The 26,699-nt window shown below is 39.4% G+C and overlaps 1 protein-coding gene across 10 annotated transcripts; it reads right to left on the reverse strand.

Annotated features, from left to right (window-relative positions):
• Positions 1-2,154: 2,154 nt before the first annotated feature.
• Positions 2,155-26,125, reverse strand: ZFAND4 (zinc finger AN1-type containing 4). Of its 10 annotated transcripts, XR_012043975.1 has the most exons (11): positions 25,713-25,906; positions 24,607-24,909; positions 17,075-17,150; positions 16,914-16,981; positions 16,198-16,384; positions 11,958-12,105; positions 9,972-11,153; positions 9,282-9,336; positions 7,074-7,140; positions 6,784-6,901; positions 4,673-4,704 (listed from the first exon to the last, which is right to left on the reverse strand). XR_012043975.1 is itself a non-coding variant. In XM_072871416.1 (10 exons), exons 2-10 carry the CDS (start codon positions 24,788-24,790, stop codon positions 4,569-4,571), a joined length of 2,151 nt encoding a protein of 716 aa, XP_072727517.1. In that variant the 5' UTR covers positions 24,791-24,909; positions 25,713-25,906; the 3' UTR covers positions 2,155-4,568. The 10 variants fall into 10 exon arrangements, 8 of the variants coding, with proteins under 8 accessions (XP_072727517.1, XP_072727514.1, XP_072727513.1 ...); XM_072871416.1 differs by lacking the exon at positions 7,074-7,140 and having other exon boundaries at positions 2,155-4,704; positions 6,784-6,898; XM_072871413.1 differs by lacking the exons at positions 7,074-7,140; positions 25,713-25,906 and adding an exon at positions 25,914-26,125 and having other exon boundaries at positions 2,157-4,704.
• Positions 26,126-26,699: the final 574 nt, after the last annotated feature.

The raw sequence follows: 26,699 nt of genomic DNA on the forward strand, positions 1-26,699 counted from the left end.
GCTATAGGCAGAGATTCACATATTGGTAAGGCAAGATGCACATTGGATTCTGCAGTTTTCTTAAATTGTGCATTCCTTTAGATGCATTTACTGCCTTTGAGTCTTTCTAATAAGATGTAGCTAGTGGTCCCAAGAGAAACTGTTTACAATTGGGTTTTTTATTAATGGAATTAGCTGCAGGAAAGAACTTGGCTCAAGGAGTGAATCCACATGTGGTTGGATGACGTGGTTTCATCTTTTGAGATAGAAATATACAGAAAATCTGGCACATCATTCTTGAAAGACTGGAAAGGCTTTGAAGTACAACTTGTTCTTTAACCACACAAACATCTTAGTGAAACTCTTATCAGATGGAAGGATTCATCAGGAAAAATCCTATAGTATCTCAGGAGGCCTGAAGAGCTAAAGTAGAGGAGCCCTTCTTTAACCTGTGGCTGTAAATTCTCACAGAAAGGGAGTGGTGGATTTCTTTCAAAAGGAAAAATAAGGCAAGCATCCACCCTACTGTAAACAAAGCAATGGGGGAGGACAAAGACCAGCTTGCTGAAATACTTTGCTCAAGAAGGCTACCTGATAAATAAAGGAATCCATGTTTCACTGATCGGGAAATAAAGACAGGCTAGGAATATAAAATAGGTCAAAATCAGCAATAACTTAAGCATCATTAGAAATACATAGTTCTGTCCCCATTTTGTACATTTGACTGGTTCATCCCAAATCTGCTCTCAGACTGGGGTCTCCACTGACATCTTGTGGCCTTTGTGTAACATGTCACGGTTGAAACGCAACCCTCCTTTTCAAGCAATTGCTCTTTTCTGGCAAAAAGGGTAGAAAAGCATTTCTGATTAGTTAAAACATTTTGCTTGCAAAACCTTTGATTTGTATATTTGCTCAGTGTGTGTAGGGAAAAGGAGAATAAAAACTAATATTGTGAAAAGGAATGTCCCTTTACCTGTGCACAGATATGCTTGTAACATTCAATGGTACACATAAGGAACTTTAGAAACATCAAATAGAAACTAGGAATTGAAACCAGCTAAAGAGAACATGAGACTGTTTTGGCAAACTTCTGCTGAGAAAGTGAATAATTACAGTTCTACATATTAATAACCAAGAGTTACCCTCCACAATATCCCAATGGCTCTAAACATACCTGCTTTACAAGAAACAGCGTAAGTTCATCTTTCTATTGAGCACATCATCTGATTATTTTAGACAATAAATCTTTAAACAGGACAATAACTACAGAAAGGAAATCACCTTTTTTTCATTGTATTCCAACCATTACAAACATTGCAAAATTACCCCAAACTAAAATCAGGGTAAGAACTACAGTAATCAGAAGCAGCTCACACAACCGTCCCATAGCTGCACACAACTTTCTTAGTTGCAACAATGTCCTCCCGTGAGCAACTGTGGCTCAGTGCTAACATAGATACCAGAGAAAGTGTCAAAAGCATTTCTAGATGAACCTGATTTACATAAAAATTGGAAAAACATGACCCAACACAAAAGCCGCAGGTAGGAGCAACTCCTTACACGCACAAGCAACTCCAAACCCACAATTTACACCCAGGAGACGTTGCCCCATAATGAAAGCTGGAAGTACTTCAAAAGAAACCAAAGTGTCTAATTCATGATATCTAAAAAAGCTAGAAAGACTTCATTTTTGTAATATAAAGCATTAACAATTCTAGCCTTGTCTACAACTGAAGACTGCTAGCAGAAGGCACCAGTGCAATTACATCCCAGGGGACTGCAAACTGAATAGAGATGGGAATTGCAAGCAGAAAGATTTTTATCACCATGGCCTTCTAGAGATTTCAGAGAAAGGAAATATTTTGTTCAAGATCCAAAAACATTTCTGACGCCTCTCTGGAGCTTATCCATTTGACACAAGAATCCTGGAAGTCATTCAACAAGAGACCAGCCTGGTTGTGCCTCACACGTCCTCAAGCATAAAAGAAGCATGCAAAAAATATTTGACAGGAAGGTAGAGAAGCACACACCAAAGTCATTGTTAAACTTCCATTACGTAAATGCTTTATGATACAATCTAATTACATGAACAAATACACAAAAGCTACACATTTGTCTACAGCAGATGCATAGCACCACAGTGCACTCACTAATACTCAGAAAACCAAACCATTTAGGTAAGTTTACACAGTAAACAGTAATTAATCCATAGCACAGTCTAACACAGGATTTGGTAAAACCCAATAGCATATAAATTAGCAACTAAAACAGTTAATTACAAATGTAAGTGCTCTTAGGGCGGTACTACTGGTTGAAAATAAGAGTGCCTGTAACACAGTATTGGAGATGAGAACAAAACCAGAAGAGTTCTGCACAAGAAATGTCTGTATTAGGTATAATCAAAATGAGGTATAATAAAAATTATGAGAAGCTACACATGTGGAAATTAGATTATTATGACACTGCATTTTCTGAAAAGTATTGTTGTGCACTTCATTATGCATATGCAGAAAGGGAAAGTCACAATCAAGATTTGACTCAAGAGACTTCCTGCCACACATCTCAGTTACGTAGTCTTAGTAATACAGCCATTCTAACGCACTGCAAAATAATTTCCTGACAATTATACTTATGCCAAATCAGATTAAGTTATGACAGTCGACATTATTTTAATTCCACTTCTTACCAAATCTCTACTGTACCCACAAAAAGACCAATACCTCTGTCTTAAGAAAGTTGCTGAGCCACAAGTAAGTAATTGCTGGGAAAACACTAGTACATTTGCCCTGTTCCTTATTCTTTTCTTTTGGCATCAAATATTGTTCCATGCTAGAGATGAAATAAAAACTACAGGCATGTTCACAGTACCTAGCACTGCTCAGTAATAATGTGTTCTTCATACTAGGGGCAACTTTGTCCAGTAAGAATAAGCCTAGAGGTCACACACACAGAACTACCTTTTTACCTTATCACTGCCCAGAAGAATGATTCTGAAAATTATTTTCCAAGATCACCACTCTCTGAAAGCTCCAGAAGGTTTAAGAAGTTGCGGGTGGACTACATGAAATAGATTTCCTCCAAGGATGAGAATTCTTCAAGTTACTTCTCTCTCTTTCAGTGATCCTCTCCAGTTTTTTTGGCCCAACTTCTGATTGCCATGCTCACCAGCTGCTACTGTTTGACTGGAATGCAGCATAATTAATTTTAATACCACAACCAACTAAGTAGCTGAGGACTTTGGCAAGAAAGGACCATGACATTCTATTGTCTAGATGCAACGTGGAGGGGTTTCTTTTGTTTTGGTGGTTTGTTGTAGGTTTTTTATTAATCTGTTTGTACTAGAACACCTCAAGCAATGTAAGCTTATAAAAAGGTTTCGGACACATTAAGAGAATGAGAGAGGAAAGGCTTTCAAGTAGGCATATTCCTCCAACATCACTTGCTGCAGCAGCTGCATGCTCACTAGAGGTGTCTCATGCAATTACTGAACTGCCTTTATACTGTATCTGCTGGAGGGGAGAAAGGCTGCAGGTTAATATATGCCATTTGTTGAACACCCATTTTGCCTTTGCTAGTACATCTGTAAGACTTCAGGAGGTTTATTTAAAGCACACAGTGTTGGTCACACTATTCCTAATGAAGTCAGTGGGAATTTTCCCACTGACTTCAGTAGGAACAGATATGAGCCAGTGCTTCTGGGGGAAGAAAAAAAAAAATCCCCTCCCCCTTATAACAAAGCCCAACTTTTAATTTAAGAGCATGCTGGAAGATAGGAGAAGTTATTTTGTGCATTTATAAGAGCATAAACCAGAATAAAATTTAATATTTATTAGAATTTCTTCCAGTAACAGCATTCAACATCTTAACAAACCAAGTTGTGAAGTCTTAAAAAAATCTAGGATTACAAAAAAAGTTAAAATAAGTTGTTCCTTATATTTAATGGCAACAAAGGGGGAATTTTCTATTTAAAAACAAACTTGTCATATAAACAGTATTATTTTAAGAAAATGTGATTAACATGATATGTAATTTTCAGAATGGATACACAGTGTATGAATACCAATCTGAATGGAACAGAGGGGCGGAACACACTACCCCCTTAAAAATCTCAAAATAGGCTGTTTGAAGAAAGGGGAGGGAGGACGATCTTTCCAGTGAAATAACTTAGAAGATACCACGCAATGGACAAAAAACGCAAGAGTACAGAAGACATTACATGACACCCTCATTACAACACCCCCTCAAGTCTGGTTATACAGGAAATAAAGTTAGTAAAGTGCATCTTTTAAAGACTTGTCTAGTGAAATAGCTTTTCCAAATATAAAACACAACACAAGACGTGCAGTAACAGTTAAATCATAGTGTAAGTTTTTAAAAACTAATCTTTAACTTTTCATTCACTAAAGAAGAAAAGTTTTAACTGCAGTAGTGTTCACATTATTCTTCGATAGGATGCATCCTCATGTGCTTTTGTTACTTGGCAAATCTTTAAATACAGAGCATGGCAAAATTATGCAGTTTAAGCAAGTGCTTCTCTCAGTGTAATACAATTCTTCAATGGCAGAACGGCCACATGCAGCACAACCATCTTAGATTTTGGGAAGCTTTGGTGCACTAACGACGGGATTGGTCTCCTGCAAATACCTTCGCCCTGCATTCTTATAGTCGTAGGTGCAGTTGTGAGTCTCTGCATAGCGGTGCGTTGCACAGAAGTTGTTTCCACATCTGAAGAATCAAGAATATTAGAAGTTACAAGCTTTTAGAAGCTTTTAACTCTCTGACATGCTTGGAGCCCTTTGGCTTAATAATGTCTTGCTTAGTTGACATAACTGCTTGGATTCTAATCACCCTTGACTGATAACATTAACTGGTGAGGTAATCAAAATGACATTTTTTGTAACTGAATGTTGCAGTTTTGACCCAACAGTCTCTTCAGCTGGGAAGTTAAGCAAGATCAGTACTCCTGGAACCAGCTAGAAAGGATCAAACACACTTATAAATTAAGAATGATGGGCTTTGATTTATTTTATTTCTTTTTAAAGACCTTACACAACATCAGTTGGTAGAATTCAGAGGACAAAACCATGGAACTAAAATAATGGTATCAGGTGAAATTCACATAATGCATTTCAATTCAAAAACACCACATCATTCAGACCACCAAAATAGATGTTTAGTTCTTCTGCCTGGCATAAACTCAAATTCGTCATCTGATTTAGTCAGCTGTAAAGACATCAGACAGACTAACTATAGGGAACATGACTTCCTATATGACTGAGTAAGGGTGCACATCTTTGCAATATCAGTTGCAATTTCAATGAGTTAAGATTATGATTTTTGCCTTCAAACTTGATAGCTTGGCAGCTAAGAGCATACTCTGGATGTTTATCTGATCTGAACATGTGCTTTAAGTAGAGACTGATATTAGTGTCCTGTTGCCTGATTATTTGATAAAGCTGCTTCTTGACAGTAAAACAATGACATCATTCAAAATCAGAATTCTCTTGAAATGGAGTAAGGATTACTCGTCCAACTTACTGTCTCACTATTAGACTATAATCCTCTATTTATTTATCTGGGTTCATAATAAACTCTGCAGCTGTTCCTGAGGCTTTGTGTGCCTAGTAATAAATTTGCTTTTCTTTGGTTCTTGGTCCCATAATCACCAGTTCTCTCATACAACTGTATCCTCTACTTGGTTCAAGTTCAATTCTAGTAAAAGGTCACACGGTTGCTCCTTTTGAAACTCTAACAAATACTATTCTTGGAGATGTGCGATCTCCCCCTTTTTCTGTGCTTCATTTTTAACCTTAAGCAAGCTGCTTAGTTACTTCTAGAAGAGCTTGCAGCTAATTTGCTCAGCAGGAAAGTGTGCAGTGTCCAAAACTGTTTCAAAATCAAAGACTGAAGTGTCAGTAAGGAGGCAGTTCCTCACCCTGAAACTCTCCAACACAATTCCCCAACGGCAGAAGTCTTGTTCATTTTGCTTGTTGATTGGCATGAACCAAGATCAGCTTCAAATGTAGCCCTCACAGTGCAGCAGTTCCCAACCTTGACTAGCTCATGGGAAATGATACTAAGAAAAGAGTATCTTGTGGGAAGCAACACTTTGAGAACCAAGATCAAGAGAGAAAGCAGGGGGTTTTTTGTTGTTTTTTTTTTTTTATAAAGTTTGCAGTGATCACCACCAAGCACCAGGTCTCATTGTGTTGTCTGTAAGTCATGATTTGGGGGACCAGCACTCTGGCAATCTGCTTTTGAGATACTATAGATGCTCAAAGATGACTGAAGTCTCACAAGAAACAGAACACACAAAATCAAAAAGTTGTCAAATACAAATTCATATAAATTCACAAACTGCGCAGATGTGTTGTAATAGGGCCAAATCTGAGGGATATTTTCTGAAAAACTGTAACAAAACCAGTTTTTCCTCAAGTTGTTAACGATATAATTATTGTTGAGAAACTTTGCAGAACATAAATATCTAGCAAGTTCTCCCCTCTCCCCACACCAGTATAAAATGTCATCGTTCTTTTTTTGTAATCATGTTCTTTATTTCCTGGTATCTTGCATTCTGATACTTTGCATTTCTTGATTTTCCTGGAAGAAAACACATCTCAACAGCAGAACAGGTACAACATTCCTGAATTTTAATTCCTGGAGTTTTGCTGAACTAAGAATTGCAACTTTTTTGAAGGTTGTCTTTTGATTTGCTACACTTAGGGAATACCATGCAGCATAGAAAACCTTTTGGTTAATCCAGCTATCAATTGTAAACAACAGCTGGTTATATGCTCAGCCTACCTGCACTCATAGCTGGTTGCCAATCCAGTTTTCTTGCCACAAAGAAAGCAATGCTTTGTAATTTTCTTTTTTGCTTGAACTGAGCCATTCACAGGTGGAAGATGGGTTGCTTCACCTGCTTTCAGAGGTAGAAAGATAGCAAAGACATTTTACTTTTTCCTGATCACAAACTAGTTAAATGTTATCTTTTGAAACCCAGATTCATTTTGCATTTCTTAAGATACACTAGGTGGGAACCCCAAAGCCTAAACAGAGAGGAAAAAACCCAAAAGCCAAAACAGAAAACACACCTCAAGCCTATGAACACCTTTGGAAGAGGCAGCACAATGCAGGACTTAGACTCATTATTTTTAACACCTGTTAAAAGTTCACATAAGCAAGAAGTTACAGAAGAAATCAAGAAACACATCTCCTAATGGTCTTCCCAAATGCAAAATGAAAACACATAATGCAATTGGGAAAGCACTGCACACAATGGCTTTCCAAAGAATCAATTGGGCATTCAAGTACCTATCATCTAGTATATGCAGCAGGTAATAACTCAAGTTTGCCAAATAAATACTGCAACATTTTAAAATCTTCCTAGTACTCCATAATTGCAAGAAAAGTATATTATTAGACTACAGGCCTCTATTTAGCTGTATGGTTTCATAAGGCACTTTGCAGACGTTCGTAACATTTCTGTACTTAAAAATTTACCTTACTTTGACTTTTTGCCCTGTAATTCTTGGCTGTTGCTTTATAACTGGAGATCATGTAAAGAAAAGGCATCTTCCTTCCCTCTGTAGAAGTATGCTCTTCGTCCACAACTTGCTTATGCATGTTTACCATACGCTAGGACAGTGAAAGTCAGCAATACATCCTCTCAAACATTCTTTCAATGCTTCCTCTGCTATATTGTCAGGATGCTCCCAAAAAGTGACCTCATGAGTTCAGAAGTATTTTTGTCCAACACACCTTTAATCCCAACAGTCATTTCTCAGCCAAGATACAGCAGGCTATATTCAATAGTAACACCAGCCAGTTACTACACATTGCAGTCATCACTACCAACCAGTGCTATCCCATTGGCATCTAGCATGGAAACTTCCAGGCAATGTTTGTCCATGCTAACAATTTCATCATCTAAAAGCATACTACTTCAGGAGCATCAGTTAGCCCAGTTTGTGAAAGAGACAGAGCTTGAAGATGGGCCCCCCCTGTGGACCATACTTAAACAGAAAAAACAGTACACCTGTCCTCACACTTACAGTCCCTACAGCAATTACATGTAAATGAAGGCCTTGGATAACAAACTGAATCTGTCCTTTGGCCAGTTACACAACAGATCATTACCAGCCACCTCTCTCTCAAAAGCCTGTATGATATGATGACACCAACTTTGTCTCTCTCATGTCTGGAACCTTTTGGAAAATACACTTTTTTGGACATAAGATTCACCAGAGGAGCGTCTTCTTCATAGTTCTATCCAAAATCATGCAGATGACAGTAGGCTTCCCCATCACGCAGATGTGGCTATTAGGGTATCACCTCTTTTACCATGGAGTAGGTAAGGACAGACCTGTTTATTAACTGACTGCCAACTCAAAGCTGCACCCCCAGTTGTGAAACAAAGGCGCAATCCACTATTTTAGCAGCTTTTGCTCCCATATCATTACAATTCCATCATTTTTCCTGTTGCAGCTGCTATTTGAAGATCTATCTTCTAGCTCATTCTCTATACCTAGATCTTAAAATCCTGGAATACATGCCTGCCTCTCTTTCCCAAGGTCATACAGAAAGAAAAGAAAACCTGCAAACTGCAAGTCAAAGATGTGAAGAAGAAAAATGGAATGTGCTGAGAATCTTTATCTCACTGTCTTAAGAGTTTTAAAAGTACTAATCTAGACAATTCAATTTCTCCCAAGAATTAATCACGTAAGATATTAATATTTAGGCACAACACATTCATTTTCAGTAGACGTCAAGCATTAAGCACTCCACAGTTACCAAGACTAGGATAGAAAGAAGGATGCCCATCACAAAAAATAGAGAAAAATCTGCATGATATGCGTTATCTTCAGCATCCATACCCTTATTGCTTCCTCCCCACTTTTCTTTTGCCAAATCCTTCTGGCTCAGGCTGTAGTCCTAAAGACAGTGCTACCAATAAATTTTGCTCTGATTTTAGTACACTCAGAAGTATTCACAGAACTGACCTTTTTGAAATTTCAGAGCAGAAAGTCATGTTTTTGTCTACAGATGACATGCAGGATTCAGTAAGTATTAAAAAAAGCTAGGAAAGAGTCACAGTTATGCCTACCTAAGATCTGGATAACATCTGTATGTTAAAGAATTGCTTAAAATATTAAAAGTTATACCATGCTATAGAAGTGCAATACAACAAGGACTTTGAAAGACATATGCCTTACAAAGATAAACTATTCTTGTCCTCTATATACGTGATATATCAGGAAAGATTAAAGAGTCATCTTCAATTATTAAGTCACATTACTTACCTACTCTTTTCCCTACAGCTGCAATACTTCCATTCATTCCAAGCCCATGCGCAGACTAAAAAAAAAAAAAAATTTCCACAAGGAAATTACTAGCAGATGGAAATTAAATGAAAAGTTAGGCAGCCTGGTATCAGCTTATTTGAAATCAATGTTGAATCAATCAACGTACCTACAAAGAGTCCAAGAAGACTTCTGTACAAAAAAATTAAAATTCCGCAATGTAAAGCCTTATTCCAAAAAGACTATTTAATAGTCTCCCCATACTTCACAACACACCAAACCAACAAAGTACATTAAAGATCTGAAGCTAGGCACATATGGTGTCACTCACAGGGCAAACTTTGGAATAAATAACAATTAGTGAGCAGCAGGAGAAGTCAGATGATACTTCAAACACAGACACTTGTAATTCCATCATTACAATAACTAATAATTTTAGTTGTAAACTGAACAACCACTTTAATTTTTATGAAAAAATTATAGGATCTGTTTATAGATAGACGGGCAGTTAAGATACAAACAGGAATTCAGAAAACAGTTTAAGACTAATCAGGGATTTAAGTACACTTCCCCCTCCCTATCTGCCTTCCCTGAAAAGACACAGACACACACATGAAAGTACAGTTTTCATAACACCAGTACCAGAAAAGACAGGAAAACTTCAATTTCTTTGGAAGCATTAGTACTCACTAGAATATATTCAGCAGCTTCATTTGGAGGAGCAGTTTTCCTAAAGCTTTCTTCCTGAAAATGCTGAAGGTTTGTAGGTAGTGCAATACCAGAAGTCCGAAACCTGCCTGTCCCACAGGAACTCTGTAAACTTTCCCTGTTTGCGCTTCGGGCCAGCGAAGCCAGAAATCCTAAGTTACTTACAGAACTCACAGGTTCTTTGGATGCCTTGTTAGCCACATCTGTGATGTCCCTAGCCTCCGCTTTAGAAATTACATCAGGTCTTTTGCCAAGTGACTCTACTTTCACGCTACGAAATCTAGTAGTCCTAGAAAAAGAGGAGTCTGCTATACTACGGACTTCCAGCGACCGAAGCACGTTTGGGGAGGCTGTAGATCTCAAGTTACCAGCCTCAAAGCATTTGGGTTGTGTTTGTGGTTTCAGAGAACTGTGACGTGCCACTTGCGCTGAATACCGAAGAGGTGACAAAAGCAGATTTTTCTGCGGACTTAATTCACGAGTACTGAGAAGACCAGCCCCCATTGCTGCAGTGCTCAGCACTTTGCTAATAGGTTTTCTATGCTGCTCTACAACCTTAGATTCTTCATCTGCATCAGACAGATCAAGTTCTGGGTTCACCTTTCCTATGTCATATATCTCACTACACTGTTCAGTGGTGCTTGCTTCTGTTAACAAAGCAAAAGCATCTGTTTCAGGTAGAAGTTTTTCTTCTGTTCCATATAGTTCTACATTTGTTAGATTCGGAAACAAAACAGCATCCTCCTCACTTGCTGAGGTCACGTTTTCAGATGCTTTTTCTGAATTTGCCGGCAGAGATGAAACAGGAGTTAGAATACTATTTGTAGGTAGTTTTGCATTTTCTAGCTCGACACGAGATATTTTCGGTGGTAACCTGATGCTACTAACTGACTGAGACCAAGAGTTGCTCTGCCAAGCGTCATCTTCCTTAAGGAAGTCATTAGTTGTGGATGGCATTGTTCTACCAGCAGTGGCCAAAGTAGCCAATGCTGAAAGTGCATTTTGGGAAGACTCTGAGGGATACGAATTCCCAGGAGGAGGTAGGCAGGACTGTCCGATATGGGGGAGTACTCTTAAAAAGCGGTGACGAGCAGCAGCCACTGAGCCACTAGATGGTCGAGGAGCCATTGGAGGACGAGGTTTCACCTTGACAGTTTTCTTAGGCTATTAAAAAAACCAAAAACCACATAGAACAACAATTAGTATTTGAATTACGGTTGCATTCAAAGACCTGACTGAGGTCATATTTCCAGGAATTCACACAGTGTAAGGCCAGAAAGAACCAAATAATTTTTTCTACTCCCTCATCTGAAGCCATCAAGACTTCACCCCAACATCTGAATAATAAAATCAAAGATTATAACCCAAAAAGGCTTTTTAGTAAATAGGCCACATCAGAGGAATAGAAAAGGGAAGCCAGAATGCCATTAAAGTTATCCAGAAGGGTCTCAAGATGAACAATGAAAGGAAGTATATTATCTTCATTTTCCATCTAGGTAATTTACACAGACATGAACACCAACGTAATGTTTTATCTTCTAGGCAATCTCATTCTCATATTTAACTTTATAGGCTTTTCAGTTACAGTATTTGTAATGAAGTTTCATTTAAGAGAAACATTCATTTTTACCAGAGCAGTACTGCAAACCAATTCTACTTAAAGCATCAGAAGAAAAAACAACAACAAAAAAAACCAAAACCCCACACACCCAAAAAAACCACCCATGCAAATAAATCCAGGACCAGTAGTGAATTCTTTGAATGCAGACAGGTAAATCCAAGTAAAGCCAATGCCCCACAGCAGAACATTTATACAATAGCATTTACTTAAACAACAGATAAGAAATCATCTACCCTTGATCACTTCAATTCCCAAGACAGGAAAGTATCTGACCTGCTTTTTAGAAAAGCCAGCACTAGGAAAGTGCAAGCCATTTTACAATAGAAAAATTGAAATCACAACTTCACCTTTTTACTCAGATTCATGTTCTCCATCTTTGCCTTCAGTAGTTTCATTTTATTCATAGTAATCGAATTCTCAATAATCTGTTGTCCAGAAGGTGATGCCTCTGTCTCATCTTCATCATCAGCATATAAATTATAAACTGAACCACCACTGAAAATAAAAGAAAGTTTGTGTTCACCCTCTAATCAAGTAATTTAATTATGTTTTCAATGTAGAGTATTCTCACAACTAGAAAGTCATATCCGTAGTTGATCTGTTGACAAAGCATTATGTAAAACTGTATGCAAAGACATTTTAAATCCATTTATTTTAGCACATAAGCATTCCTTATTAGATGCTCACACAAAGTGATGATGCTGAAATAATAACATAGCCACACTTCTGGGAAGTTGTTATACCATATACAGTTGGTTCACACTCACTATATATTTTCCCCACAGAGGGGATATCCAGTTCCACAAATGTCTCCTGAAGGTATGGCCAAAGCTGTTAACTGTGTGACTCAGACAACAAGCTGATCAGTTTTCCAATTAACCAGACACTGGCATGGAAGGAAAGTCCAAATTTCTATCCATCCTGAGGGGTGTTCTCACCATAAATGGAAATGGAGGGGTCACCCATGTGGATGTGATATTCTATTTCTCCTTTTCAAAATAAAAAAAAAAAAATAAAAAATGATCAGTTTAGGTTTCCAAAGAGTCTCACATTTGGAAAAAAAATAAACAGATTAGAATTGCTAGACCCAAGACAAAAATGTTTTAACTCAGTAGTCACTGGAAATTTATAGCATCACATTGCCTTTTTCCATTCTGTATTCTAACAGAATGCAAAACCCCAATGTTATAAAGTGAGTATCTGACTTGTTTTTCCTATGAAGCATTAATCACTAACACACATCCAACATTTGACAGTGAAATGAAAGAACCATTAGGAGTGTCCAATTCATTGCAAATTGATGCATTTTCAACACTGTATATAGTACATTTTAAAGAGTGTTTTCATTCGTCCATTAGGCTGTCAGCATCTAGAAATCATGACAGTCAGGCAATTCCCCTGTGTTCATATAAATGTCTTAGTAGATTTAACTAAAGTTTCTAGTCTCCAAAACAGACCAAGGAAGAACTAAAGGTCATAAGAAAGTCAGTACCAAAAAAAAAAAATTTTTCACTAATTAGAGCTGACATCTTACCTGATTCTTGGAAATATCCTGCTGCCCTTAGTCAAGAGCCAGTATTTTTGCACTGACTCTCCAAATCCATTTCCTAAAATGTAACAAAATTCTAAAGGCAGCACAGCTGGGAGACAGATCTTTAAGAGCAAGATGGCAGCAAATTCAAAGCAAGAGTCAGCAAAATAGTCCAGTCATTTCTTACCAAAAACTGAACAGCTCCATATGGGGACAGCCAGCATGCACGTTACATACCTCTCCTGGTAAACATTCAACACTAAAGAATCATTTCAGAATTTTAACTCTGAAGTTAAACTCCTATTTAAAGACTTAAGTCACCAACTCAAAACAATTATTTGAACTTCCCTTCCTTCAAGGTAAAGACAGAAAGAAAAGCGATGTGTCTCACGTGTTTGGTTGGGTTTTTTTCTTGTTGTTTTATGCAAAAAGAATTGTTATCCTTTTTCTTGCATTTTCTAGCTAAATAGGAGCCAAAAACACTAAAAAAAGGAGTAACAAAAGGATTTTTTTTGCTTTAATGTGATTGTAAAAGTTAGACAGGAAGCTTTGTTCTTGATGATACTTTTAGCCCATTTACCAATTAGTAGATTTCAAATTTACTTTGTCCACAGGTGTCAACATTTCTGAGATCTTGCTTATAAAATGCATGCCTCAAAAATGATCAGTAGCTTGTTGAAACACTTTTGACACCAGTGCCTGCCAGTCCTCTACCACAACTTCAACAACCTTTCTTTTAATCCAGAGACAATAATCATTGTATGTATTTACACCTTGTAAAGTTTTAACCATTAACTTAAGCACAGATAAAATGAAATGATCTGGAGGACTATAAACCAATGTCTCATTTCTAAATTGCAGTCACTAAATTCTGCTCCACGCATAAGCAATGTGAGAAAAGCTGATAAACAAGTGCCTCAAAATGCTCAGTCACCAGTGTACTCACATATAAACACATTTAACTGTCAGTGTGGAAAACACTAGTATTCAGAGTGATTCACATAGCCTTCCTCTATAAAGATCAAATGAAAAGGTCTGATTTGTTTCCATTCTCTCCTCCCTCTGCTACTTCTTCCATTTCCCACAAAGTCTGACTCGGCCATAATAACAAATTCAAAAATTAAGATTTCTCCCCCCCCCACCCCCCCCCGCCAAATTACTGCCTGCCTTAGTAGAAAAGCTAATAAATGAACTCCCATAGAAAGCACAGAGGAAGAGAAACAGCTTGAGCTGAATGTTTTCAACTCAGGTGGCTTCCAACCTAACTGGATCATTTGACCAGTGACAGCACATTTATTAAGCATAATGTATTTGACTTTTATACATGCTGTTGTGCTTTCAAAGGCTTACCAAGTTGCCTTGCAAGAGCCAAAAGAGTGTGGTTCATTCCTCCGGTTTGCTACATTTAGCCAATCTCAAGTAAATTACCATTAAATCTACACACTAGGATTACCTAATGAGAAGTACTAAGAATTTCAGACAATTGTCCATGCTAGTTTTAACTGGAAAAAAAAAATCATCACACACACAAAAGAATTTGAACATGTAGGCAGATACCAGGGATCCCATTATACTGAGAAATTGAAGTTCAAGCTCCTTCTGACAACTTCTTGCATCAATGCACAGTATAGCATCCACAGTCCTAGCTTTGGATTGGTTTGGATGGTCTTTGGATTTAAAAGGTAAAAGAGAACGATTTGGTAATAGGCAGGGTATCAGTGAGAACAGGCATTACATCTGTCTGCTCCTCTTTCCAGAAGTGTATACAGGCCAATGCAGCAGCAAGGTTCTCTGTTCTTATTGATGATGGTGGTTTTTACCTATTTCAAATCTACACACAATACCATATGTGGCCATTTACTGAAAAAGAGTGAAAGATAAGATCACAGATCTAAAATATTTGTATCTTCCCTCTTCTTTCCCTCCAGTAATTGTGTATCAAACAGTAGCTCTTCCTACTCTATGTAACTGTGTGGGAATTCAACCTTGATATTTCATTCAGCCTGTAGTTTTTAAGTACAGGTCTCTTATAAAAGTTTCTAAGATTAATATCACACTCTGAACCCACTGAATCACACTGACTATAAACCCAGTACAAAGCTCTTGCTTTCACTTTGCAAACAGGAATAAGAATAGTTACTTAAAATAGTGCAAGCCTTAGCCTCGGAGAAAATGCAGCTAGTGCCCAGAACAGGGACTCCTTTCCTTACAGTTGTACAAATATTAAGTTCTTCAGGGGATAAAAAACCTTATCCAAAAGCTGCAGTAAAAACTAATAATTTTTAATAGATATTACCAATTTTGATAGCTTTAGGAAAAAGACTAGTAATCTGTCTACTACAATGTAATAGCTTAAGTGCCATACTTGCTCTTCTGATGATAACAGTACTTTGCTTCTGTGACAGTGACTGAGACAAGTTTGGTACCTCAACAGTAGCTAATCTGAGGCATAATTATGTCCAAAGGCTAGCTCTATTGGTAATTATTTCAGGATATTTTAAAAAAAAGGCAAAAACAACAAAACACCCCCAAAACCCGCACAGTTTCTCTGAAACTTCAGCCAAACCCTCTCAGAATTTTGCACTGCCAATCTACCATCTTCCTGGCTAATCATTTGGTCAAGTCATATCCATATGAAAAAGAAAGTTTATGTTGTGAACAGATAAATGTTTATGAAACTAAACAAATGCCTTAAGATGGAAGAGAAAGTACTTAAAAGTTTTTAATATCTGTATTGCCAAATTGACTCTCCTGTGAAATGTTCCCTTTTAGAAAGGGCTGGAATGTTGCGAATTGCCTCAAGCACCAGGTCAGCTTTATCTTACTCGATTGACACACACAGTGACAGACGACTGTCAGCATGACCACTGACCACAAAGCACTACTGGTACTGTTAGGCCACCCAGTTACAGCATTTTAGTAGACCTTAAGGCACAATTCTTGCTATATTCCAGATATATTTCAGATATTCTTTTGACAAAGTCAACAAAAGAAAGCTGAAAATTATACAGCATTCCCCTTTTGAAGAATAATATAAAGATTAAAACCAACTTTACCTCAAAGACTCAGATAATGGCGTTAAAGTGCCATCTCCCCGATCTACCACACGGAAGAAATTCAACTGATCTCCTTCTCGATATACTAAGAAAGTAACTTGTTTGTTGGATGGCCCTTTTTCCCAGATCTCATCTCTACTGGGATCCATGTACTCAGCCATTTCCCTGATAGGGTCTTCCACAGGAACTACAAAGAAAAAAAACACAATAAAACCAAATTATTATTATTATTGTTTTGATCACCTTTGAGAGCTCAGCTCAGTTTACAATGGGAATTCCCAACCTAGAAGACATGCTGAGCGTTTTCCAAGTGAAAATTATCAAGGAGATTTCTCCATTTTCATTACTCTACAGATAATCCACATAACCAAATTTATCATCAGACTGAACCAATGCCTGATTCTTACTAACCAGATTTTAAAAACTATTTGTATAATGAAATTACAGTATCATTTTTTCTGGAGGTGAAGAATTACTGATTTTAAGACTGGATGATCCTATACATACAAAGATACTTATTAAACTAAGGGTAAACAAAATTAAAAGGATGGTGCACTTAGTATGCTATGGAAAAAATCCCTCCGTTTTTGTTAAGTATTTTTCCGATTGATTTGGAACTGAAGTCTGCTAGTCTAAAATGCTTAGCTAAGAGAAGCTGTTTACAGTTATAAGGTGTTGCATGAAAACCATTATTTTTTAACTGGGTTAACACCTACCTCTTCTAGTGTTAATAGGTCCACCTCGCATAGCCAGAACTAACTTCAGAGTGCAGCCTTCTGAAATGCTGTAAATAACAATAAATAAATTTGTAGCATTCTCTATTGCTTATGCTAACAATAATTTAGAAACATTCATTGCAATTTTATTCTATACTTACTTATAATCATTCAAACAATAGTCATCCTTCAGCTCTGTATTACTCCAAATTAAGTGCTGCTGAGAGACAGGAATACCTAAACAAACCAAACAAAAAAAGAGTATTAAAATTGGAGCTTGGTAGGAGGGCTTTTGGGGAGTTTTACTTTTTGAAGAATGTGGGGATAACAGAGGAAAGGCGAGAAAGGAGAAAGGAAGCAGGACAAGGACAGGCACTTGAGCAGCCTTCAGTCATGATATCCAACCTCCCAAATAGTTATTAAGAACAAAGTTAAGGTTTTCAGCAGGCTTGTGCTCACACTTGGAGTTCAATCTTTTGGCTCAACAAGGGGTCTGCAGAAGTATTCAACTGCTTCAGGCTTATTGAATACTTGCTCTTTTCCAGTCATCAGATGAGAGAGGTTTTCTCCTGTTATCTGTACCTCAGAGCTTTATGTCTACTGACAGAAAAAAAAAAGGATAAAACATCTAAGTACAGAACTGCTGAATAATTTAATCACAGACTGATATTCTGTATTACTCACAGTAAAGACAAGGTTGCATTAAGGTAACTGGCAGCAGCTCTATTACAGTGGTGACAACTGTATACGTGTTTTTATCACTGCTTGGTTTGGAACCTGAAAGTTCACGTGTACAATATAGTACAATAGCAGTTAGTCAAACTTCATACTACAAACACTTCTATTTTGTTGTGGGTGTTCTTTTAGGCCATCAGATCATTTTATTAATTATATCCAGTAATACTCATTTTCAACTCAAGTTCTGGGACAGATTTGGCTAACTATTTTTTGTTAAAAGGAAGTAAGCATACTGAATATTTGTTCCTTACTATAGATCCATATTCTACATGACGATTAACTTTGTTTCTTTTTGCCTGCATAGTCAACTCATTTAGATACAGATCTAATACACATTAAAGATAATAAGCACAAGCTGGTACAACCTGAGGTCTTCACACATTTTTACTAGAATGCTGCCACTTTCCAAATTTTGGACAGAATACAAATGAGGACAGTTATGAAAGGATGAGACATCTCGGATCACCAAAAAAAAAAAATTAAGGCTAATAGGAAGACGAATAGCTGTCTTTTTTGCCTTTGAAAAACAAAAAATCTTCCCTTTAGCATCAAAAAGAAGTACCATTGTTCAATTTGTCTAGTGAAATCCAGGTAATTAAGATTTCACTGCGCATTCCTGACAAAATGTAAATTAAAATGAAAATCTTTAGAGGCCAAGAACTACTTTTTCAAAAACGTCTAAACACTACTCCTCAGACTAAGAAGCAAAAGCTATAAATATATTTTCCAAAAGGTTACATTAAAGTAACCTTATCTTATACTTTTATTCATTGCATGTTCAGATACTTAAAAGGAGATACAAGTAGCAATGCTACACAGTAAGACTTCCCAAAATCCATCTGGAGAGAGGGGAACACAAAGATCAGCGTCTTCCAGGTGGTTTCCAAAAACATCTCAGCTTCCCAAGGCCTGCAAGAGTGCTTAGCAAGCTGTAGCAAAGGCCAGTTAAGGAGCCCCTTCCTAGCTGGAGGAAGGGCACAAAGCTACCAACACCCATCACCAGCAAGGAAGAAAAGAGGACCAGATTCTGGTGAAAGGCCAAGCAGTTTCAACAGGCAAGTAGGAGACATGCTAAGTGGACATCTCTATGCAGAAGAGGGAGTCCACTTTGGCAGAAGTGTCATTGTTATTATTTAAGTTTTAGAGAAGATGACAATTTCCTTTTCTCACCACAGCTCACATCTAGATTTTCTCTTTTATGAACGACCAACACAACTTTACTTCACTTGGACGGCATTTAACGTGAATCCTGTATCCTCTGAAGTCCACAAGACATTTATGAGAGGAATATGTTCATATAGTAGACTAACATAATTGCTACTACACTGCCAGCTATTTAATAACTGGTTATTGGTTATGTTTCAAGTCTGCAGCATAAGCCAAACAAGAGCAAGCTGGCAACAGCCAGCAAGTCTACAGTGAAGTTCTTTTCTGTGCTGTTTTGCAGTCTTCTGATTACAAACAGTCATTACTGTCTGCATTTGTTATGGTTTCAGCAGCCTCCAAGGAGCAATTTCCAATTACTTTGATAAACTGAGAGAGTATTTGTTAAAAAGGCTGGCTTGCAACTGGCAGCACTGCAGTGAAACATGTTTTTGTTCATTTAACAATGACAATGTATTTTTGATGAAATGAACAGATGAAAAGACTATACTCTGCTGTAATGGGAAACAGACAAGTCTTTTATTACTAATTCCCTTTTATGCTGCTTTCTAAGAATTCTGTATTTACACACAGAGGAAATGGTATGTGCTTTATAGGTTCAGGTGCAGGAAAATATGCATTAGCTGTCCCTTTTCTGAATTATAGTAAGGCTTTCTTAAGGACACATTTGCACACGAGATCAGCATGTAAAATTGGCAACAATAATGAGAACTACGAGATACCCATCCACTATCCCCTCTCCCCAAGCAGCATGTTGACTGCATCACTGGCCTCCTCTAAATCGGTATCGAGAAGAGAGGAAAGTAGGGCAATAAGCTAAATCTCAACACTCAAATGGAGGTGGGCTAGCCAGGTGATCCTATAGGAGGACAGAAGAGTCTGCAGACTGCCTACTGAAATGGCTGCAGATGTGCTGGCAATCTGACTTACTAACATGGGGGGAGAAGTAGGTACTCTATCCTGTCTCTGAATCAGCATATCAGATACACCCTTAAGCTTCGCTCCTTTACCCTTCTTTCTGGTGTGCTAAGTAGGCTTACCAGAGAAATTGATGGGGTCAAGTCCAACCCAGAACCGCCCCCCCAGGTAGATTTCTGAACAAACTTGATTTTATGTTGTAGGTAGAAGGTTACTATGTTTAAAAACACCACAAACATTTCCAAGTCAAAGTTCAAACAGTGTACTTACCTTTCATCCAATGTTGAAATTGCTGGAGAGTTTCTTAAACATCTACTTTTTGTTCCTGCTTACAAAGAGGCTGAGCTGACAGTCTTATTTCCCCCCCACAAACTAGCTACACTAGGGAAGAAGCACAAAGGTTCACAACTTACAGCAGCAGGACTGTTTTCATAACTGTCAAAGCCCCCAGCTTTCATTTGCATGATAAGCTACATTAGTGTAAATGGTGGTCAGTACTGACCTACTCTTTATCCTAGAGACTGACAAAGAGGAGACTAACAACAGCAAGTCACCAGTAACTGAATACAGGCTCACAAAATTTCCTGGCAAAGGTGACCTTATTTACACCTTCCAGATGCTGCTCTAACCATCTGATCTGGGCCGCAGGCTTGCATGTGCAGGAATGTTTTCCCAGCTCAGACAAGACATAAGCTTTAAAAAAAGCTTCATGAACTTCTAGTCTCTATCAGCATGGTCAACAGGCAAATAACAAAGCAAACAAGAGACATAGAGGAAAAGTAGACAGAAGAAAAGCAAAACTGGTTCTGTTAAAAACTCTTTACACTTGTGCAATCCACTTACTCCAGTCCTGACAGAAGCATAGCTATTTTCTCTAATGCAAGTAGTAATAAATATCATTATGACATACTCTGAATTCACAGAATATTGAAAGAAATACAACATCCAGAAGAAGTCTGCCTGATACTCATCCAGTTCCTTTCACTTAAGGTGAAGCTGCTGTACACAGCAAAATAATGACAGCAAAAAGACCAAAGAAAAATAACAACTCTCATGATGAATTGAGAGTACACACACGTACAACAACAGAATTATTGTTGCATCTGTCATTCCCTGCTGAACACAAGCATTCCAAATTAAGATGTACTCTGAAAGCTAGTTCAGTTTTTCCTCTTTGAAATGAGAACAAGAGAACACCTAAATTTTAATCTAAAAAGGTAGATGTTTCCACATACATAGATCATAAAATTCAGTTGCAAGCAGTCACTGAACAAATCATAACTGAGTTGCTTTTTCTTATTTTAAAGCTAGCTATGTAAATAAAGGCCTTAACACTCCATACTGTAGAATGCAAATTAATTCCTGCAAGTTAAGACGACGACGATGACGACCAACACCAAATCCCAAACCCCACCTCCACCCTTGAGACTCAATCTTATCTTACTGAGCAAACATGTTTACAGGCATTATCTATGGTTCTTTAGCAGATGAAAGAATTAACCACTACTAGGAATACACTATCTGGATGTTCCTTCTATAAAATTCAATATAATTGGTGTTTCTGAATGAAGAATACTAAATTTTGTCCAGCCCAGCAGCTACAAAGACTTGTGCAATGGAGGAAGCCAGAAGAAATCTTCTCAGTTAAAAAAAAAAAAAAAGAAGCTATTTCCTCTTCCAATTAAATCCTGCTGTTTTTAAGTACCATTCATGTGTTAAAGCTCAGTCTTTCATGTCACCTTGAAACTCAGGTACCATCCTATCCATATCCATCAACACGTGATCCTGCTTTCAAATACATATAATCAACAAGTAAAACCAATGGAGTAGGTAGCACTGCTGGCAACACTATGCTATGCTGCTGGCTGTGTGTATTCTAGCTTTTATGCCACCAGTAGAGACAAAGGGAGCTATTTCTTCCCCAGTGTACCATTTTAAAAGGCTCATTCAGTGAATCTGAGACTAGGAGCAATTTACCCTAGGTGGCTCCAAAGTCAACATTATAACAAATCTAAACTTTTGGATACCAAGTGCCTACTTTGCAAGGAACTTATTTGAGGACAAACACCTGGATCGGATCCAAACACACATCAGATCTTCTTTAACTTCAATTTACAAGTAGACTTGCACTGAAATTTCAGATGCATTAGAACCCATTAATAAATTTTTACCCATATTCTTTACTGACTAAAACCAACTAGAAATGGAAAGCTGGAGATCTGGAGCTCTTAGTAAGGTACCAATGTCTACCACAGCTGTCTAAACAAACCCTTTCCACATCAGATCATTAAACAGATCTGACACAAGAATGACACACAGTATCAGAAGTACACAAAATTCCTAACGTACCATCTGTATTATCCTTTCATATTAGAGCGCAGACAGCCTACAGCTATTGATATTCCAGTTGTTGACAAAGATCAGTTCATCTTGATTTAGTTTTATTATTAGCCTCTTACAATTGTTGACATTTGAACAAATTTGTTAACTTCTGTTACAATTCTAGATTTTGTTTTTGGAGATCTCAGGTCTCAGATCATTTTCCCAAAACATGTCTTTTTGTATGCTTACATACCATCATCCTCAACACCCAAATGAGTCCACAGAGACAATACACATACTAGGGACCCTATATAGTCTCCCAGCAGCATAGGAGGCATTCTCCAGCCAGAAGTGCAGCTTAAATGAGAGGTTCACATCCTATGAAAGTTGACACGATACAATAACAAAAAGTGAAAAACAGCAGCAGAAACAGGAACAGGTAGATGTAAGCTTTCTGCTTCCCATGCTAAATCACAACAGCAAAATTACTGTAGGATTTTCACTCCACCTGGGTGATTCATTGCTTGAACTTGTGCACTATAATAGCAACTTTGTCACTGAAAAGTTGTTGGTTTTTTTTTTTTACATGCAATAGCAACCCCAAATGCAACATAAAATTAATTTGTCATTGTGCGTCTGTCCCCTTCACACACAGCCGATCAATCTCTTTCCACTCTGCCTCCCATAAATCATATTAATCAGGACATTACAGATATTTTAACTTTGTTCTGGAGTATCAAGGTATTTCAACTGGCTTCTAACAATTCAATGATAAGCACCAGTGAACTCTTATCTTCCATGTTTTAAGGAAATTTACTTATTAATAATTAAGTCTATACAGCAGGCACCTAAGCCATTAATTACATTATCATCCTATGAACTACAATATGTGAACAAAATTCTGAATAAACAATATTATAACTTTATTACTGAGCTGTTCTTCTAATAAGAAATTATGATACTTTTGTAAGCTAGGCACACCCAGCCTACAATAAGCTGTAGGTATAATTCAATATGTCTATTTGCAATCTCCCGTTTTGAACTACAAGAAATTCAAATTCCTCTTCCTCACATCTCCCACTGGTCTCTTCATGCATCCTTTAAAGCTCATTCCTTCATCTATACTGTCCAGATGGAGTACAGGAGAAGGCAGGCTATTGCCTATGCTTCCTTTTAATTCACTCTTATTTAGCATTCTATCATGTATCTGCTTGCATCTCTCCTACACCTATATTCAATCATGGAGAAGAAAAACCCTTTCCTTTTCTTGTTTCACCTCTAGCCTCCAGGAGCATCTCAACACGTTCTCTGACTTGTGATTAATTATGGCCCTGTCCACAGGAAACAAAAGCATATCCACATAGCTGCACTAACTAATGTAGCTGCACTAATGTAGCTGCGCTAATGTAAACTCTAGTTATCTGCATGGTGGAGCTTCTACTAAGCGACCTTACTAACAAGAAGTCACCCTTATTGTTGCAATGCTTCTGTGTTTTAACATTTGTGCCAGCTACCTTTTTTTCCATCCATTAGCGCAGATTTCCGTAAGAGGAGGAGCATATCTTAGATTCAAGTCTAAAGCATCATATAACATCTCCCAGAGGGTCGGTTCCACACAGACAGAAGCATAAAAAACATGTACAGGTATACTGAGGAAAGAGAGGATCCCTTTTCTTAAAATTAGCAACTCCAGTACTCTCAGCTTGTGCAGCTACACAGTTCTTTAACTCCTCCAAAGTGAGAAAGAAGATGCAATGCTGCAAAGTAGCTAAAGTATGTATACATACATATTTCAAACCATGTTCTTTCATGCAGGATCTCTCTTACTGTAGAGGGAAAGGGGTGAGAGAGAACTAACCTACATCTTTTCTCCTTGCATTAGCACCAGGACTGGCCTCATAACTTAAAGGAGGTTTTCACTTTGCAAAATGTGCCAAGTTCATCACTTTAAGACAACGCATTGCTCAGCCAGACCTCTACCAACAAAAGATCACTCACCAAAACGAAGTTCAAATCGGTAACTTCAAGCTGTCTTTGGGGTTCGCCTGCACTGCAGTTGCTCTTGTGACTGCAGTATCATAAACTATAAACTGACTAACCTAAGAAGCAACAGCCATAGCCCCTAGTTTGAAGTATGCTCAGACAGCTGCAATATAGACATACTGCAAGATTCAAGTTTATAACCTTGCTAGTTAACGAACAACTTATGCCAGTGAATCCTTTCAACACCAAAAATACTATATCCCATATAATATCAAAACAATTAATGATTTACCACAGACTTTTTAAGATTTGTTTTAACAATGATATACAAAAAAAGAGCAAAAATATCAATTGCAGTGAAGCCTAAGCCATGAACTGATAGGAAAAGGAAAGAACAGAAAAACAACCCAATTCCAATTAAACCTAAGCCATAAACTGAGCACCTAGCTTATATGTATTACTGAACCAGTCATTAAACTTTACTGGTTTGATTTCAACAATTATAATTTGTAAAACAAGACTTCCTCTAAAGTGATAAAGTTTACACTGAAATAAGAGAGAATAGTACCTTCCAGTCTTTGAATTTTAGCTTTCACAGAAATAACTGTTTCAAAGGGGGAAACTCGCAGTTCAAAGCACGTTCCTGTGAGTGTTTCAATGAAGAGCTCCATAGTTTCATAAAAAGGAAGCTTGTAGTGAAATGGTCCCATGTTATCTTCATTGAAAAAAGGAGGCTCTTTCTTGTTGGCCATTACAAAGGATTTAGAACTTCTTTGCAAGAAGATCTGTCAGGAAACTACATTCCACTTCTAGCCAAGTCAGCTTTGAGGACAGGTGTGGTGCACTGCTGTTCATGTTTAGGATTTTTCACCTATAAAGCAAACAAGCATAGTTCTAACAACATCTGAATGTAGCTGTTAAAGAGAGTTTCAATTTATCCTTGATGAACAATAGAATAGTTATTAAGAAGCAGTAAAACAGTATCTAGGTCGTGCAACAGATAACCACTAACGATATTAATAACACCATAGTTTTAGGACTCTAGTTTCAGTCAGCATTCCAGGTCCTACCTACTACCTTTTAATTTTTATTTTGTTTTCACGAGCGACGTGACAACGCCACCTGAGATATTAACGCCCAAAGCCTCCTGACAAGGGGTGAGCCCTCAGCAGAATCAGAGCTGGAGAAAAACTCCAGAAAAACAGGGACTCGTCCGGGCTCGGGGAAGGCAAAGAGGAGACGGCAGCTTTGCCCTCTCGGCAGCGCCGCGCTCCCGCCGGCCCGGTCCAGCCCCCGGCCCAGCGCGGACCCCGCACCGGGGCGGCAGGCCAGACCCAGGCCAGCAGAGCAGAGCGCCCGCAAACAAAGGAGCGAGAGCAGCTGCCCACCCTCTCCCGCCACCGCGCCTCGGGGCGGCCTCAACACCCCGGGTAGGACGCGGGGCCCCACCGCCCGTGCCCTCGGCCCACCCTCGGGGGGAACCTCCCCCCCTTCCCTCCAGGGACGCACCTCACGCCGGCGAGGCGGGGGCGGGAAGGGGTTAGAGCACTGCCCCTCTCCCCGCCCCGGCTGGCGCTCCCGCCGCAGGGTCCCTGAGGGAGCAGCAGCCCCGAGGCCCCGGGGACCGCCGAGTCAGTCCGCGAGGGGAGAAGGGAGGGTGGGGTCTCATCTCACCTTCCGCCGCCGGGCCCGCTCGGGGAGAGACGAGGCTCCTCTCCCCCCGTGCAGCCCCGCCCGCCGCGCCTCACAGAAGCTCGCCAGCCTCAGCGGGCCTCATGGAGCGGGCGGGGGAACCGCCGCCGCCGCCACGGGAGAGGTGTGCGACCCGGGAGCCGCCCGCACCACCGCTCGCTGCCCAGCAGCCTCCGCGCCTACCTAGCCTTTATGACATCCCCGCCAGTCGTCCTCCTCCGGGCCAATGCGACGCCCGTTCTCATGCGGCTCGCCCAATCAGCTCCCTCGAGGGGCGGTGCTCCCGGCGGCCTCAGGGGCGGGTGCGTGCCGGGCCGCGGCGCGCCGCTCTCGCTTGTTGTGGTCGTTAAGAGGTGGGGTGGCGGAGCGTGCGCGGGGAAGGACCCGGATGCAGCGCCCGCACCGCTAACAACGGCAGCCATGTGACAGCCGCCCCGGAGGCCGCGGTGGCTCCTGGGACATGTAGTCTAACGGAGGCGGGGCTGATGGCGGGCCTCTGGCCTCCCGCCTCCGGCGCGGGGGGCAGGCAGGGAAGGGCAAGGCTGAGGGGGCGAGGGCTCCAGCGGCTCGCTCCAGCCCTAGTGCTGCACTCGCGCCCCTGGTCTTTCCTCAGGGAAGATGTGCAAAAACATCACTTATACCTCAACTCAACCCAGGAGGCACCAGGGATTGCTAATGTGTGCTAGCGCAGCGCTGGACCCGGTTACAGCGTGAGAGGGATGACTCCCAGCCTGTGCAGGCCTCCCGTGTCCTCAGCCGGGACACGGGCTGCTGGCAGGGAGACAAGCGCTGCTCTTGGGCACCTTTACTCAAGGTCACCGCTTGACTCTGCTCCCGCTTCAACATAAGGCAGTCAGGCCCCTCTCCAGGAGCAGTGCTTCCCTCGGACAATCACAGTCTTCCAGCAAAATGCTAGAGAAAACAAGCTTTGCTTATTAGGAGGTGCTAATTACATTAACCACTCCACTT

Source organism: Ciconia boyciana, chromosome 8 (genome assembly GCF_034638445.1).
Source record: "Ciconia boyciana chromosome 8, ASM3463844v1, whole genome shotgun sequence".
NCBI classification, from domain to species: Eukaryota; Metazoa; Chordata; class Aves; order Ciconiiformes; family Ciconiidae; genus Ciconia; species Ciconia boyciana.

Bases quoted from the DNA above. Each gene is read 5' to 3' on its own strand.
- ZFAND4 (XM_072871413.1), bottom strand. From the start codon at position 24,790: ATGGCCAACAAGAAAGAGCCTCCTTTTTTCAATGAAGATAACATGGGA. The intron at 9,337-9,971 runs GTGAGTACTAAT...TTTTTTTTTTAG, and splicing joins AAGCTGCTGAATATATTCTA to TCTGCGCATGGGCTTGGAAT. The intron at 6,902-9,281 runs GTAAGTAATGTG...TACCTCTGAAAG, and splicing joins AGCTGTAGGGAAAAGAGTAG to CAGGTGAAGCAACCCATCTT.